Raw genomic sequence first — 18112 nt, 5'->3', positions numbered from 1 at the left:
TTGTGACAAAAATGACTAGAGGCCTTCCAGTCGCTCCAGAACTGTTGGTTGCTAGTAGGCGTTGCAGTATCCACTGTTTCATGAGGTGGATCATGTGAGCTCTACACCAAGGAGGTCTACATAAAGCTGTTATCATTCATCTCAATGGTAGTTCCTTGGCTGACACAAGACGCCCAGCGATGCAGATGTAAAATACATGACATATTTGAGAAGTTTGTTGCTTAAAAGCAACGCAAACATCTAAAAGTGTAAACCATCAACCATCCATATCAAATATCAAAATGTAACATCAAATATTTACTGATTGGCTGTGTGATTTTGTCACATTATGCTGTAGTTTTAGCAGTTAGAAATGTGTCATGTGACATGTGGTTAGAACGTGCATGGTGAAAGCTTAAAGGGATAGTTTTAAGCCTTCCAAACCTGTATGACTTTCTGCAGAACACAAAAGATTATATTTTGAAGAATTTTGGTAACCAGTTTTACAACTTACATCCACTGAATGCACTTCTCAAAATATATTCTTTTATGTTACACAGAAGAAAGACAGTAATACTGGTTTGGAACAAAATGAGGGTGAGTGAACGATGACAGTTCTTCATTTTTGGATGAACTTTCCCTTTAATAAAAGCAATATAATAAAAAACACACCATGTTTTCTAATAATTATTTTAAAAATGTAGAACTAATAAGTTAACTTATGAATAATTCAATAACTTTCAAGATAATAAATAATAATAATATAACAATATTAATAGCAATTTAATTTTGACAGCATTCAAATATATTTGAGTTAAATTAACGGTTGAGATGATTACTATTAATAAATGTATTTATTGAACATTGGTGTTTTATCAAAATTATCAAAACAATAATTCTATAAAGCTTGGTTTCAGGGGTATTTTAGTGTTGTTGTCGTGTCACTCGCTCTCAGTCTAGACGGTGTGCACAACACATGCCTGTCAGATGAACGAAAGAGAATGAGACACACACCTATATTGAATGTGTGTGTGTGTGTGTGTGTGTGGGGGGGGGGTGCTCACCCATTAGCCGGGCATTAACGTGTGTGTGAGACGATTTAGGGGGTTCTGGGTCACAGAGAGCGGGAAGCAGGTGTCCCTCACTGATCTATGTGCAGTTCCACTTCAACACCTCATCATTAAACAGACACGCACGCACATGCACCGTCCCCCAACTCAACTAACATGTTTTATGTTCTGCCTTGAAGATTCTGCCGTAGCTACTTTTTTTTTTTTTTAGAAAGAAAATCCTAACAAACATGAATAGCTATTACAAGCACCTACAATAACAACGTTGAGGAGGTTGAGGAAGGAATCCCACATGTTCATTTAACTGGAGAAAATTACGGCGTAACTTTAGCGGCCACTATGAGAGTGTGTTTGTCCATATGTGTGCACTAACATTCATGAGATTAAAGTCAATATGATATAGCATCCACAACCCATTTTACTTCCATAATATGATGCGTTTCCAAATTAAATGGGATATAAAAATAGGCCAATACCTGATTTTATCCTTCAGGAATTGCTAATGATAAATCTTAATATGATAGGCACCGACTTTAATTAATACTGAAGTATTAAAAGTAATATAATATAAATAGCCTATATTATAAACACCAAATATCTCCTAATTGTCTGTGATTGTGCCGTTGCTTCTTGTAGTAGTAAACATAAAATTAACAAAGGGAGTTAAACATTATCTTTCATAATATTCCAGAAGTCAACATCTCTCCTCTTTGGTTGGGTTTATTTAATGGGCCAGGTGGAAAAAAAACTATATATTATACATTTAGTTAAAAAGTCAAAATGTGTTCGAAGCCATAGCTTTGTCCTGTCAAGAAGGCAAAAAGCACAAGAAAATAAGTTCATGACAGCCCTGGTGAATAACAGCAAACTCTACGTTGAGAGATGAGAAGTTCAGAAAAAATGCAAGGTTTGGATGGAAAAAGTAGAGCACCATATCTCCATGATCCGTCATGTAATCTTGATGGTTGACAACATTTCACAACATGCTGTCAGTGTTTCGTTCCAAGCGGTCTAAACATTTTATGAACCTCATCCCAACTCAATATCATCATCTCAATCACAGATCATCAGGAGGAATTAACATGCATAGATGTCCTTAAACACACACAGGACTCGGGATCCAAGCGGAGACTAAACTCCACGTTCTCATGAGCTTGTATTTAAACAACCTAAAATTCAATTCACTATATTTAATTTAAAATGTGGCCCATCTGTAGGTTAGCATAAATGTGCACAAATGAGTGGAAATACCTCTTGCTCTCCACACCAAAAAGCGACACAAAGAGAGAAAGTAGAGGCAATGTTGCGCTCCCTTACATTTTCATCAGTGTGTTTGTCTTCCTCTCCAAATGAATGGCAGATGCTGTGAGCAACAGCGAGGCCTTTCTGAATGGCCCTGAGATGATGGCAGTAGAGAGAACACACACATACACACTCTCACACACACAGATTTATGTTCCTGATATCTTATTGCTGCAATCTCCAGTTGATTAAGAGCAGACCAGGCTGCTAAGCGGCGAGTGCGCTAAGATAAGCCGTGCAGAGCGGAAGGACTCAGACTCCTGAGTCGAGCTGAAACGCTGGAGGTCTTGGCTGTGGCAAAGCCCGGTGAAAGAACGCTGCCACAGGGGCATGTGTTAACTCTGGACGTAGAGAGAATCTCTGCCTCGACATGATCACTACAGAACATCACAGTACAGTACAGAGAAGACCATGGCACGTCACTACCCACAGATACGGGTTGTTGGGGGCTCGTCCGGGATAAACGAAAGCAATGAGGGCTTGGGAAGCGAATTCATGTAAGGGACCAAAATATCAATCTTGTATTGGAGTAGAGCTAGGAACCACTTGTGTGTGTGTGTGTGTGTGGGGGGGCTGCTTTCAGGTCACATAGGAATTATCATATTTGCGAGATGAGTGAACTCTAGGAAATCTCAGGATTTTCTTTGGGTGTAACTTTGTAAATTGGGAGTGCATCAACTAAATAATCTTTCATGACCCAACTCAATTAATATTGATCATTATCTGTTGCAGTTGTGAATTTTGACTCTAAAAAATTATATAGGCCTATATAAACATCCTTCAAATATTAATAGTACAAATGTATGTTTAGTTAGTTCTAGTAAAACAGATCTATACCAATTACAAAGACCGGGAATGTAAAGTGTAATGTAATGCAACTCATGCCGTTTCAAGCAAGACATGCATGTGTAAGCCCAAATGTGCCAAACTATTTCATGTGAAGCAGACCCAGCAGTCTCAAAAAGCTATTTTCTTTTCCGACCCTCATCTTCATCTTCGTCCCCCTCTCATTTCTCCTTCCTGTGGCTCTCCTCCCAACCAGGGATGTGTGTTCTCCCAGCTGTGGACCATGGTCTGATTGCCTCTGATTTGGGTTAAGTGATTATTACCCCCCTGTGGTATGGGAGGGGACAGTCTACAGGCTGGAAACAAACCTTCTTTCTCTGCTTCAAACGAGTGTAGTCAAATACAGCAACCATCTGAATGTTTTGGGCTAATACAGGGCTAAACCTGTTACTATATTTGAGCAGCGGTATTTTAGCCATTTTCAGTGGTGGAATAATAAATGCCAATTAGCAATGAAATCTTTAAGGAAATTAAAACATATTCATGACCTTCAAGAATTTAAGCGTTTATATAGAAAAAATCAATAGTATTCAGAATCAAAAGTATTTATTTATATACAAAACTAACATTAATTTAAGCACCTCATTAAGTTGTTTCTATGAATTCCCAGTGTTATGTATATGGGTTTACAAAATTCTTTATATGATAAATGACAATCCACTAATGAGGGACCCCCTTCTTAAAATATTAAATTAGGCATAAATTTAATATATGCCTAATTTTATATTTACGTTTATATTACGATAACTTTATGTTTTTAATATGCGATTAATACTAATCATTATATTAAAAACAACATGTTTACATCAATTTGTCAATTATTACAATATTATATGGAAAATATTTACTTTGACAGTTAAGAGCAAGTATTAACAGCTAATCTTTTTTCTACCCATTACATCAAAAAAAGCATTTTCAATTCCGTTTAAATTAATTTGTATGACACTTTTCATTATTACATATAATTATAAAGCAGCTTTACAGAAAACTGTGCAAAAGAAAGATACAACACAAATACAAACTACTCGTATGTATATAATTTTGTGAAAGCGTGTTCATTTTTTATGTCTACTTAAAGCTAGGGTAGGTAATGTTGGAGAGCTAGCCAGATTTGAAAGTGGCACCTCTTCTAAGCTCCGCCCCCTCCTGTCAGTGCTCCGTCCAAAGCTACGCCCCCCCACAAACATGAACGCACATCCACATTTGGAGTCAGCTGCATGTACCTACCAGTGATGCGCAGGTTGATCCAAAATGAGCGGTTACCTGCGGTTACGAGTCATCCAAAAAATATTTTTAATGATATTCGGGTCGCGGTCGGTCGGGTCGTTTGAAATAAAGATGCCAATTAAACCTTTGCAAATTTATATAGCCTAGTACTAGACAATGTTCTATGAAATACATAGGCCTACGCTTTATTGGCTGAATAACTGCGCGAGGATGACGCACGAGCTCAGTCTGCAGATGGCAGTGGGAAATCCTTATTTACCTGAATGTTGAGCGCGTTATTAACTTTTGAATAAAAGCTGACGTGGGACAAAATGCTCGATTTCCCAACACGTTGAACTGAGCCATGCCATTGTGCCATTTTAATAGGCTACTTTTAAACGCATATAGCTCAGTAATGTCAGTTTTATGTATTTGCTGAGAGGGGGCAGGGGGGATTTTTGTTGGGAAAGTCGGGGAGAGACACACACTTCGATTAGACTGGATAAACACATGCAGCATTTTAATTGTTAAGAAAATGAAACGAAATAAATGAATAAATCAAGCCTTTATTACATAACACTAGGCTATATCATACAGCATTCTGAAAAATGCGCACCCCTAGTTCCTCCGTCTATGGCCCAATGACGCTACGATGAGCATTTACTATAGCTACTTTTAAAAAACGCGGGTCAGGAAGCGGGTCGGGTACAATATTTTCTTTCTTTTTTTTTGCGGTCCGAGTTGCGGGCGGGTTAGTTGAAAACGTCGGTCGGGTGTGGGTTGTTTATTGACCCGCGCATCACTGCTGTGCACGCAGTGGTGCTCGGGCACGAGACATGAAGGCATCTAATTGGTTCTTTACTTTACATTCGCACCGAATGGCAGTGATTGGTCAGAGTTTTTACTGTCCTACAGCTGCTACAGAGGTCAGATTTTTTTCATTCCTTTTTCTGAACACATAATGTATTGACTACTATCAGGATGGAAGGACCATTTCACCCAGTATAAAAAAAAAAGTTTCTGAACAGGATTACCTACCCTAGCTTTAAATTACTTTTCACAGCACCTTTCCAAGCTTTGGAAACCCCTAAATTAGACAAAAGTTGGCTACTTTAAAAAAGCTAAAATTAAAAGATACATTTGGCCAATGCATAATTCCCATACTCCATTTGTGTTTTGTTGACTTAACTATAATAGTGAAATGTGGAAAAATAATATATAATATAATATAATATAATATAATATAATATAATATACTATACAAACTTTTGACAACTCCCGTTTACACACATTTGTCAAACAGAGTATACAAAAAAATAGTATATTGAGTATTTCTAAATCCTCAAAATATTCAAGCTTAATTTATGATATTAAGCTTATCATACAACATATGTACTTCAGAAAGTATGATAAAAGAACATTCACTGAGAAAGCCAAAGTTTTTAGTTGGATGATCATTAATGAACTGTTCATAGTGAAAGTAGTCTTTGCCAAAGTAAATAAACATTAAAGCAGAAAATAAATTGCACAACACTATTAACATGCAGATGAATAAACAAGGTAGTAGACCTGCTGCTGATTATTAAATATTAGTTCACTTTAATAAAAAAAATGAAAATTGCATGCAGATGCTTGTGTTTCTTCTTTCATTTACTGTATTTGTGGTCAGACGTTAGCAAAACTCTGAGGATAACTGCACAGATCCTCAGAGGGTGTGTATCTTTAGTCAAATCTACTGTACACGTTAAACCCGAGACAGTGCTGCCTGTGATGGCTTTATACCGCTCTGGGGTGCGTTTCCCATAAAATAATCTTTTATACCAACTATTGTGTTGGTAATGACGGGACTTGACCAGAGCAGCTTCTTCGTCACCAAAGTCACTATCACTGAGCCAGAGAAGAGTAAAAGTTATTTACGACCACAAGTTAAACTGTCTTTCACTGTGTAATTCTTAATTTTTTACTGCAGGCTGGGGTGAACAAAGTGCATGATGTGTTATTCTTCCATCCTCCACTCCATAGATAAACTGAGTAGATTTAAAGCACACATTTCATCGCTTCCATAGGGAGGCATGTAAGAAACACCTCGACTTCAGCCCAGCAGAGTCCCCCAAAAAGATACAACACAGTTCACTGCAAACCAATAAACGTATTTTCTGCTCAAACAATTTCTTAGTAGGACAGCTGATTTCTTCACGTGACTCACCTCAGTTTGATACAGACATAAATTAACTTGCCTGAAGCCAGAGGGAGTTTATCTAGTGACGACTAAGGTCACACAAACTACTTCTCAAATCATTTACAGTGTTATTTATGGGTAAGTGACATAAAGAAATACAGTGTCTGCAAATTAGACTATTGGCAGTACCACATTGCCTTAAGGCAAACACAGCAAACACACAGCATACAGAAAGAAAATATTACATTAATTTGTATACCTCACATTACTGAATTACTTTGTTAATTTGCTTAATTGGCCCGAATTTGAAAAAAGAAATACATTTCATTAAGTGTTATCTTTTTATTTGCAAAAGGCAAATGACTGAAAATATCAAGGAAAAAAGGCTTTGATAACCTTTCTTTGATAACCTGCAGAGGAGATGTGCCATGTTTTGTTAGTTCATATTGTTTTCATTTCAAGGGTTTGGAGACCAGCACTATTTTTTTTATATTACAGTTATACAGTCTCTAAAGAATAAATAAAAATAAAAAAAGTCATACAAATCTGTAAATCTCTGAATGCAATCTTGACAGATTGATCATGGCTTGTATCACCTTGAATAGTTTATTTTGTGTTAATACCTGCTAATCCCATGTATTTTACTGCAATTTTTATGATATCAAATAAAAAAAAAAAAATACTTGGACAAGAAATATTAATTTGAGTTCAAATAATTCTATGAGCATTCTTGTTAAGGCCACCAATAGACTAAACGGCCCATATTATTCACAAGTCAATATTCAGAAATACAGTATTTGACCAACCAGAATGTTGTGATAGAACGCAATATATAAAATCTAAACCATAAAGCTATAATATTATCATATTTCTATTTCAGATTTTGTAAATTTCATAAACACCTTCTATCAGTGTTTCTAAAATTATTGTGTCAAATTAATAACATCACACAAACCATATGGTATGTAAGAACACGAACACGAACGTGCACACACACACGCACGCACAAAATATCAGAGCTACATCCGTATAATCCTCTGTGATCAAAAATACATATAAACATTCTCCCTGAGATAAATATTATATGCCCTACACTCTCATAAACAAAGAAAAAGCTTGGGCAACATGCTTTCCCCACACGATCCTGCATGAAATGTAATGGTAATTTTTTTGGGGAAAAAGTACTTATTATCATTATATATTATTTAAAATCTTAATCATGACTACTATTTGTTATTATTTACAACAATTTGCAATTATAGTAATAAACTAATTGGGTACGGCAGAAGACCTAGAGACATATTAATGATGTCTCTGAACATCACTAATTACGCCCCACACTGGCAACGAAGAGTACTGTCTCTGGCTCAATTCTGATTCTCAAAATAAGGCCTGTCAAAAAAACAAAACATCAGCTGGGGAAAGAGTGCAAGACCACCAAGGTAACTTTTTTCCTCCTTGTATTTGTTTAAACTTTCATGGCTTGGCTCATGCTCTCCTGGGCCATCTTTCACTCCTTGTTTTCTGCTCTTTCACACCCAAAGCCAGCGGGCAGCGGAAGCCTCTTCCTCCAGCTGACCCCAGGCCCTCGGTCACATCGGGGTCCTGACCCCTCCTGGGCACCATGGACAGTCTCAGAGTCCAGAGGAGGTTAGAGGTTGGGACGGTGGACAGGAACGTCCATCTACCTTGGGCCTCTGTTGTTCAGCCAGGCAGCATTGCTGCAGGTCTGCACGCTGGAAAAAGCATGTGATGGGAAAGAAAGGAGCTACGGAAAAAACTAGATAGATGGATGAGCTTGCAGGGTGGCCAATGCATCTGGAGCCCTAATGCCATGGCGCAAGGGGAGGCAATGAGCAGTGCTTCCATTAAAGAGCAAAGACAGGCTGTTGTTTTATCTTCCCCTGTGATTCCCCCACCGGCCGTTTACACTGGGCAATAAATGGATTTCACTCAAAACATATTTGGCTCATGATGTCATGAGCCACAGGTAGGGAAAAACACTTTTTTTGGTTTTGCTTTTATGGCACTTACTGTCAAAATACAGCCCTGTGCCCACATGTGTGAGGTAAGATTCTCCTTCTCTCACTCAGCTTCTCTCTATTTGGCTCCCTCTGGTCTTCCATTCACACACTCCGATTCCATTCCAGTTTGTGGGCGCTTGAGCAGATGGTGGGAAGTGAAGGCAAGGGCCACATCAGCTCGTCTGGGCTCACGACTCAAACTCAGGCAGCTTTTATGATCTGTGTTCCCTGTCCTCCAGTAAAATTCACACCAGAGCCTTTCCAGTGGAGCAGCATCACCAGCCGTCCAGCCAATGATAACAGTTTGATGTGCGTGGAGAAGCAATCTAAACACATAAGGAGAAGCTCTCTGCTGCAGAAATGCCTGCAGCCATCTTTCCTCAACGTCATTTCTTTCCAGGGGCCTTCCAGGACTTGGACATTAACTCACACTCAAGGAACCCCTGAGCTATCCACTAATGACTTACAGCACTAATTCGTGGTGTTTCCTACGGGAACCATCTCAATTAATATTGCTCATACATGAGTTGTCGTTTTTAAAAAAAACAACTCAAACCTAAGTATTGAACTTTAGTGTGGAACTAGTCCTGCAATATTTGTGAGAAACAGAAATGAATTCGGCATGACCGTCACAGTGCATTAAGGGTATACTCTAGCCATTGAGTGTAAATGGTTGTACACTCGTTGTTGCGGTGCATTGTGGGATTGAATGACTGCACTCGATAATGTCCACAATGGTTTTGGACACCACTACAAATGGCTGTCCGTTCAAATAGTTCCCTATTTAAGGGTATAGGTGGTGATTCAGACACAGCCAAACACACCTGAAACACAACTAATAAGATCTTCAGGAACAGAAGGTGCATTGGAGCAAGGATGTAACTGATGTCTGCAGGAAGGAAACCCTCCAGAAGCAAGGATGGCTACCCTTTTAGGAGGAAGCTCTGTGAATTTTAAGTGGTAATTTAACTCACAGCCAGAACATCCTAGAAACAACTTGAAAACCACCCAAAATGGCCAGAATGATGGTGGTGGGTACCATTCGTGTTTTCTACAGAAATTGAAAAGTCTAACAGTAACTAAAGCTTTCACGCCATCTTTTGTGGGGTTTATACTACAGTAGGTCTTGTTTAGTTGAGCAAGGTTCTGACTTTTTGAAAAAAGAAAATTGAAGGAAACATTTGAAAAAATAACCTTGGGCGCAGATGCCATCCCTTAAAAGAAAGAATTCACCTAAACATTAACATTGACCACAAAGGATATACAAAGAAGAGAAGAGAAACAGCTCACCTCGCTTTGGGCCTGTACCAGTCCCTTATCCAAACATAAACAAAGGCTCACAATAAACATAGAGAAGGGGGAAAAGACTGAATGCAATATATGTAGGGTTGGGAGGGCTGAATTAAGATCAGAAACAACATCTATGTACAGTATATATTATGATGAGGTTTGAAGGCATCCTGACTGCAGGAAGTGACGGTGACACTGAGATCTTTTTGTGTGTCAGAGACACATGGCCATCTGTCCCATTCCCATGCCACAACAAATCACCATGCTACAAGCGCTGAGCTGACCCAGAGCTCAACTTGCAGAGCTGAAACAGGAAAACACACTTGTTTGTCTCCTTTCCTCCTAATTCAAGATAATAAGAGTGATTTGCCTTGCTAAATCAAAAACAAGTGTACATGAAATGAATTTCGACTTTGAAACAATAGAGTAGAGGCCAACAAGCTGCTTCAGGTTAGAGACACTCGAAGACTCTTTGATTGCCTTGCTTCACTGAAATAAAAGCAAAGTGGTCCCTTGCCCTATTGCTCACGTCCTGTGGTGTGCCTCTAAGAGATTCGGGATTTTTCTGATCTCTCTTGGATACATGGACCTATACACACAGCCATCTACGTCGAGGACCACAGTGGTGTTGGCGTGTGCAGGGGGCGGTGTCTGCCATGGCCTTGAATGGCTCTGTCTGCATCAGTGCAAAACTGGTTCTGACAGAGCAATGCTGGAGGAGAGACGCCTCTGCCCCTCCCTCATGCTGTTCCCCTACGAGATACTATCGTTCCTCCCGCAGACTAGATTTCTTGGGTGACTTCAAAGCTTGTTCACTAAGTGTTTAGAAGAATGCGATGGAAACAGGAAAATAATGTTCTGATTTCTGTAAACTTTATAACATCTGCTTTTGCTTAACGTTTCTTCAGCGCTGAACGGCGCCTCCACTCCGCTCTTCGTTCGGGACATTTTTTCCCACAGTTAAAAAAGCACCTCACAAGCTGTGCCAAATCAAAGACAAAGAACGGTGGAGCAAGCAGCAAGAACAAATTCCTAGTTAAAAAAAACAAGCAAGGAAAACAAGAAAAGGAAGCACAAGATTTTTTTGTGGAGGCTGAGAATTTGATTAGTTAATTGAATCGATTCTTCATTATTTGCGTTTTACAAAATCCACAAGAAAGTGCAGATAATTTGGGAAAAATATAAAGAATCAGAATCCATTTATGTGGTCTTGTGTGATCTCGGATCAAGAACGGCCTTAAATAACGAATGCAAACATCTGTGTGCATTTGCATTGTCAGTGCTCATACAAAATGAGGATGTACAGGTACAATTGCACACTACCACACACACTTACACGACCTCCTTATGTGCACCGCAATGGACGCAAAACTACCTCTGGCATTCAAAAAAGTCCCATTGCAATTTGTAAGTCGGTCTCCGCTTGCGTAAAGGGTAGCATGACAGGACTCCTATGTATACACACAACATCCGACTCTGAGCCGGAGGGCTTCTTCTCCTTTCCCTAACTCAATCATGCTCAGGTTTCACTCTCGCCCATCCGAACACACTCACTTCCTTCTTCTGACCTCCCCCATCAAGTCCGTAACCTACAACCAAACATGTATATGCAGCTTTTAAGCCTGCAGAAATGTGTCCCACCAATCATCTGACACATACCTTGATAGATGGATTATATGATAATAAGACTTTGCCCAGAGTATCTAGCAAGGTCACGAATAAACTGCTCAGGTTGAAAGCATTTGTGTTTGCCAGAAAAGCTTGGTCATGGGTTATTATAACAATATTGGATGTACAACTCTGGACAGAGTTGTATAATTAGTAGCAACACGTGTTAGTAAGGAGTATCGTATTAGTGAGACTAGAGATTCTTTATTGACATGAAAGGGTGAAATTGAAATTTGATTTAACATGCAAAAATGGAAACCAAATCATAAAAGATGGATGTGAAACACAAAACACTTTGTGAATGGTGGAAGAGTGCTAACAAGGGGAAGGATCAAAATAACTTTTATTTGTTGAGTTTTGCATGTAGTATTAATCTGATTGAAATCTCAAAGTGCATATGTGGTACAAAGAAATGAAGAGTGCCCCCTATTTCTCTAAAAGAAAGAAAGTGAAAGTTGGCAACCCTAGCTCAATCAAACTTCAAGCACATCAAGCACACAAGGGAACATCGAAGTGTCAAAGCATATTTGATGCTAGGCCTTTGTTCAGACATTTTGTTGTAGGTTTGCAAGATCTCTAACATGTCAAGAGGTTGTCTTACATTTGCCAACATAATTAGTCGATTGAAGCACTGTTGAAAGGACATTGTTTGTTTAGCTCATGACTAGAGACAATGCTAACCTATCCCATGCTAGCTAGGAGCTAGTTAAGTAACAGTCATCCAGAACAATTTAAGTGTACCTCTCTGAAGTTGAACCCATCTTGAGCATGCTCTGCTCTCTTTCACAAGCCAACCCATCCCCTCCACCCTGTCATAATGCTGTTGTTTGCAGATGGCATTGCTGTATGGTGAATGTACGTATTTGAGGCTAATTGCTAACACACGTTTCTACACAAACATTTGTAGGGCACAGTAAACAATGCTTTCTCCGACTTAAGGAGATCGGACTTGGAAGGTCAAGGGTGCTGACTGGTGCCAGGTTCTGTCCGTTTGCAACGTAATACAGAGCTGATGTGAGACGAGGGTTCTGAGTGTGGTCCTCACGTGTCTTCGTTTAGCAAAGTTACAGTAAGGCGGAAGTCACCCTGTAACACCCTTACAGTGAGAGGCACGGCAATCTGAGTGGAGGTCATTACCATGGCTGTCAGGGGCACGTGTGGATGGGGTGGATGATTGGGGGTCTTGGCCTGCTGGGCTGTGGACCACAAGTCTACAGATTTGTAATGGTCATTTCCTCACTTTCCTGCTTCAGGAAAAGGGCAGACCAAAGAAAATAAATGAAGGGGGAAAGGGGAGAAAACAAATTAAGGTGAACATTGAGAAGGTGCCACTAGCAATGTATGGGTGAAATTAAGGAACAGGACGCATGGAGGGATAGGTATAAGAACAGAGGAAGTGGTACAGAGGAAGTGTCTCACATTATATGATGCAAGAAAGTTGAAGCCACCATTCTATGTAAAGAAATCATTTCTAGAGATCCAGCATTACGTTATTAGCATTATTAATGCAAATATTCCTCTGCTTACTGCTTATTCACTTAGGACACATTCAATTTACAGACTGTGAGAATTCAGCCGTTTCAAAACCTAGTGGGTTTTTTAGTGAGACATTTAAAGCATCACAGGAACGCTCCCAATGCAAAGTCTATTCCAAAAGATAAAAAAAAAGAAGCTGCCTCTTAAGATAATTTGTTTTCAGGCAGAATGGCATGTATTCTTCAAAGACAATGTAATCCAAGAATAAACTGCAACAAGCTCAGTGAAAAAAGTAAATTCAAGATGGAGGATTAACCAGAATGTATGCCAACTTACCATTTAGTCAAACATGTACTTAGAATTCATTATATACCAACAACAATTGATTTAAAAAAAGTTAAAATAATTCATAATAAATTATACCATTTAAAGGTGCAATAGGTGATTCTCTACAGAATTTTTGTAATGCTGGTTGAAAGTCTCCTCATATCCTGATAGCAATCACTATGTGTGTTTGTATACCACTGTGCAGCCGGTTCACGCAGACATCATACATCATCAGCTCGTTCACGTATGCTGTGCGGACAGAGCGAGAATGGCAATTTGTTGTTTACAGTCCAGTGAGAAACACAATAACGACGTAAAGTTTTCTCAACGGTGAATGACACATGATGTAATCCAATAACGTTGTCTCTGGTCGTCTCTCTTCTGGTCCGTGCGCGTTCCTGTTTTGGAGGAGGCGTTTCTTCGGATGGTGATTTGCACGGATCGTATGCTTTCAATGCTAGCAGGCTAAAGTTAGCATTTCCCAGATCACCTATTGCACCTTTAATCAATGTGGAGCGTAGTGTTTGAAATAGCCCATCTATGAGGTTCCATCTCTGTTAGGATGATACAATTTGGCAATGTAAGCATTATTAGGCAGCGAGGTAGCTCCCTAGGGTTTTGGAACAGACTCTGAGTGTGTCTGTCAATACAGATTTAAAGACAACATGAGAGATCGCTGTGACGTGTCCCATCACCGTCACCCATGCCCAACCAGTTCGTACCCCAGCCCTCCCTGTCCATAGTGCCTCAGACTCTAACTTCCTGTTCCTGCCTCTCGCTACAATGATGAATGGCTGCAAGCTCCATTCAATTACGCCTCGAGTGCGAAGAGACAGGAACAATGGGAGCTGGCCTATGCAGTGTGGCGCAGGCCCACTGCATTCTTAGCAACAATTTAGCCTAATTAGCATCAACTCCTGCCCCATCCATCATACTCCTCAAGAAACATAAACAAACTGTCAGCTCTAGCGTAACAAACAGATCGCCCAGCTACTTAACACAAATTATTCTTACATGAAACGCAGCTTCTCAGGCAACCTTCCCCCCTCCAGGCCATCTGGGGGAATGAAGGGCTATTAAAATTGAAGACATATGTTCCAGTCAAGTTCAACTCCCCAGACTGTTGCGGCTGATGCGGTGACAGTTTGCCCAGGCTTATAGCGGAGTTGGGTGGGGATTGAGCAGTCTGTTGCAGGAGGGAAGATTCTGGATGAAGATATGATCAGGTTAAGAACAGGTGTGATGTATGTCAATCATGCTTTATGTGAGCTGCCGTTTCAAGCTGTAGAATTCTCTGGTTGACATTTTTGAAAATGCTGAGAGTGCTGGGAAATAAAGCATTGCTATTTTTTTCTTGTAACATTTGGCAGTTATCATTACATGGATATGGACGCCTACCAGCCTATAAAAGTCAGGCATGGAATAGAGGGATCAGTTTTTCTTTTTTAACATTCTGTAATTTATAGGATAGCTCTTATAATTTTCTGCAAAGAAGTGAGGCTCTTAGTGAATATTTGATTGGAGGAGATTAATAAAACAAGTGTCGTTGCAATACAGACAATAGCACAATATGAATGTACTAGCTTTCACCTCATTTAAAAAAAATTGCAAATGAACAAACTAATCATCCTTTAATGAGTCGGCAACTGTTTTCTAGCCAGAACGATTTAATTCAACATAAAACACAATCCGATCTACGTATAGCTGGGAAAAAAAAGCTAAAAACAAAATATTTCAACTCGTCTTTCCGCACAGACTTCACTCCGTGGGTACATTAAACTTTAATTCGACACATTCCTTTTGTTCTTCTCTTAGCTTTCAAATTCAGTTTGGGGAAGAGCTTGTAAATAAAACAAAACTAATCAAGGCTAATGATGACTTTAGGGGGAAATATTTCTGATGGAAACAAATGCCTCTGATACGCTCTGAATATAATGAGCAAAAGACCCGAACAGTGTAGAACCTGTCCAGGTAACAGGACTGCTTGGGAAACCTCAAGCTCCCAAGCTCAGCCTGACACTCTCTCACACCCTGCCAAACTCTCCAAATTTGTCACTTTTCCATTTCCTTTTTGATGTTATGCAGCGTGTGAAATGCTTCGCTAATTAACTAGGAAGCTTGGCAGGAGTGCCTTGTTGTTTTTAGGGGAGCGATGGCAAACCTCACTCATCTCGGCCAAAAGAGACTGTGCTAACTCAAGAGTGACAAATATCCCATTGCTCCTCCCCCAAATGTAAGAAAACTAAACAAAAATTCAAGAGAACCAAACAAAATGACAGAGTGCTGTTCATTTTTCATGCGCTTCTTAAAGTGCCTTTATTCCACATTAAACATACCACTTTAAGTTGGAAAAATGGCCGTTTTATGCAAAAGTGAGATTCCTTGCCAAGGTGACAGAGAGGGGTTATACTAAACAAGTTAATTCTCTGACAACACTAGAATGATGTCATGGTTTGTTCATTAGCAATTCCTGGATCTGGGCCTAAACTAATTTTTGTTCATTTGTGAAGGCAATTATAAGCCTTGTTCTTTTGCTCATTTTCTCATATTTTAGTTTTTAAGTGAAGTTAAGGAAAATAATAAGGTCCTCTAGCATGACTAATAAATGGACTGTGTCTTCCATTCAGGCAGCTCAGTGCCTATGACAGAATGACACTTAATTTATCCACATGCAAAATGCACATTACACTCATTTTTCCCACACCACTGTTTTTTTTTTTCCATTTTCAAAGACAGGTCTGTCGGCTCTGCCCCTTGTGATGATGGATATCACTTATGAGCTGCTCAGCTTCTGGTTTATAAAGCATAGACTTATTCAGACTGCTAAAGCTGGCCCGCTTTATATCAGGTGTGTGACCTAACAGAGCGCTGAGATACAACAAATTTCCACATTTGTGCCTGCTTTCTGTCTGACCAGGTCACATTTTTCTGCATTGTTTTCTTGAGATTTTCAGCATCACTAATTGAATGCGTTCATCACATTTTCCACTCTTACGTTTACTCAATATCATTGCAAATAAAGGAGGGTTTCTCAAATCCAGCTGTCCTGCAGAGTTTAGCCCAAAAACTTATCAAACTCACCTACCTGCAATTTTTCTAGTAACTCTGAAGACCTTGATTATTAGCTTCATGTGTCTTTGATTAGGGATGGAGCAAAACTCTGCTGGGTATTGGCCCTCCATGGCTGGATTTGAGGAACCCTGCAATGAAGCAATAACTGTGCATTTTATCACAGTTCAAGCATTTACACAATGTCAGCCATGGTAACATTAGTTTTTTTTTTTACCACATAAATAAATAAGTACATAAAAAATCGAAATAAATGTATTTTCTGTTGCTAAGCAACATTTAAACTTTTTTATTGAACAAAGCATGACAACATGACATAATAGCTTATACAAAGGAAGGAACCAATGACATATACACACATTGTGTGTGTGTGTGTGGGGGGGGGGGGGGGGGGGGGCAGTCAAATACATACATATATAGATATAGTAATGTGTATAGGTACAGGGACACATTTAAGCAATAGATTAATCTATTGTAATATTATTATTATTATTTACATATTTCTGGTATTTTTTTCTGGTAATGTTGTGGAGAAAAAAAAGGTAGCCTATAAATATAACTGATAAAAACAATTTAAGATAATAATAATATGGCACTAATATTTTAGGCCAATAATTACAGCAATCACATATGTTTGCATTAATATAGAATATATATAGAATTCAATGTTTACCACTAGATTTTGTACATTTTAAAGTTAAATGCAGAGTTAAGAGTCTCAGTCCATCTCACATTCATCACATCATAATTTAGGTCGATTGAGTGAAACAGTGTCCACCCACTTTTTCACCAGTCTTGGTTGTGGAACTATTTATATCCGTTCATTTTTACCAGTATTTAAAAATCTGACAAAAAGACAAAAGGTAAACACTGTTTACTGTGTAAATACATTCAAACAACAAATTTATTGCAAGTTTATTGCAAATATCTAAATATTTTGAGACCGTAGAAAGACTGACTCTATTATGTCATTCGCATTGCTTTGTGAGAACAAAAGACCACTAAAGAATGCTAAATAATTTTAACAGTTATTTAAACAAATAAGCAGGCTGATGGCTTTAACAAAAGCATATACTGTACCACCAATCAACAATCTCGTAGCTCACAGTAGGTCTGTCTATAAAGGTTTATACATTGTTATTTTTTTTAAATAAATTCCATTAGGTAGAAAATTAATCTGGAATTAATCTTCTGGAACCCGACTGTTGCATTATAAAGGCTTCAAATGTGGCTCATTCAATCGGGTTTTAAAGTCATAATATGTTTAATGTTATTTTATTTCACCATAAAATAATTTGTGGGATTCAGATTAAAATTAGACATGGTTTTCCCATAATTTATCGCTTTGGTCACATGAAGATGAAGGAGAAAAGAATGGTGCTGAAATTCAGGTGCTGCTCATCTGGCAGAGTTCTCAGAGAAAGAAAACAAACCCTGATCCACTTCCCCACAAACAGCTTCCCGCAAGCTGACTGGATTCTGCAGCCCAGCACCAGGATGTTTGGCTTACAAAATGACTTTGCAGCTCCCGCAGCCATTCTACCTAATTGCCCCCGGGACAATTATTGTAGCCCTCTGACCAGCCATTTTGGGGGAACATTTTAAATTAAAGCCATAATGTAACTGTGGATTGCATTACATATTTTTCATAACTATTAGTGTTAGTAGTGTGTGTA

The 18112-nt window shown here is 38.9% G+C and overlaps 1 protein-coding gene across 3 annotated transcripts in view; it reads right to left on the bottom strand.

Annotated features, from left to right (window-relative positions):
* Positions 1-18112, bottom strand: part of slc25a21 (solute carrier family 25 member 21) — an 89144-nt gene that overhangs the window by 60869 nt on the left and 10163 nt on the right. The window contains exon 3 of one of the 3 annotated variants that reach the window (XM_079632089.1): positions 16453-16567. The exons of the other annotated variants lie outside the window; for them this stretch is intronic. Coding sequence (XP_079488215.1) covers positions 16453-16549 — 97 coding nt within the window. The 5' untranslated portion in view covers positions 16550-16567. The remainder of the gene's footprint in view (positions 1-16452; positions 16568-18112) is intronic. 3 annotated transcript variants of the gene reach the window in all.

The sequence above is a fragment of the Phoxinus phoxinus genome, assembly GCF_949152265.1.
Source record: "Phoxinus phoxinus genome assembly, chromosome: 13".
Classification (NCBI taxonomy): Eukaryota; Metazoa; Chordata; class Actinopteri; order Cypriniformes; family Leuciscidae; genus Phoxinus; species Phoxinus phoxinus.
The sequence above is the reverse complement of the archived record's forward strand: the minus strand, read 5'-3'. Positions and strand labels throughout refer to the sequence as shown.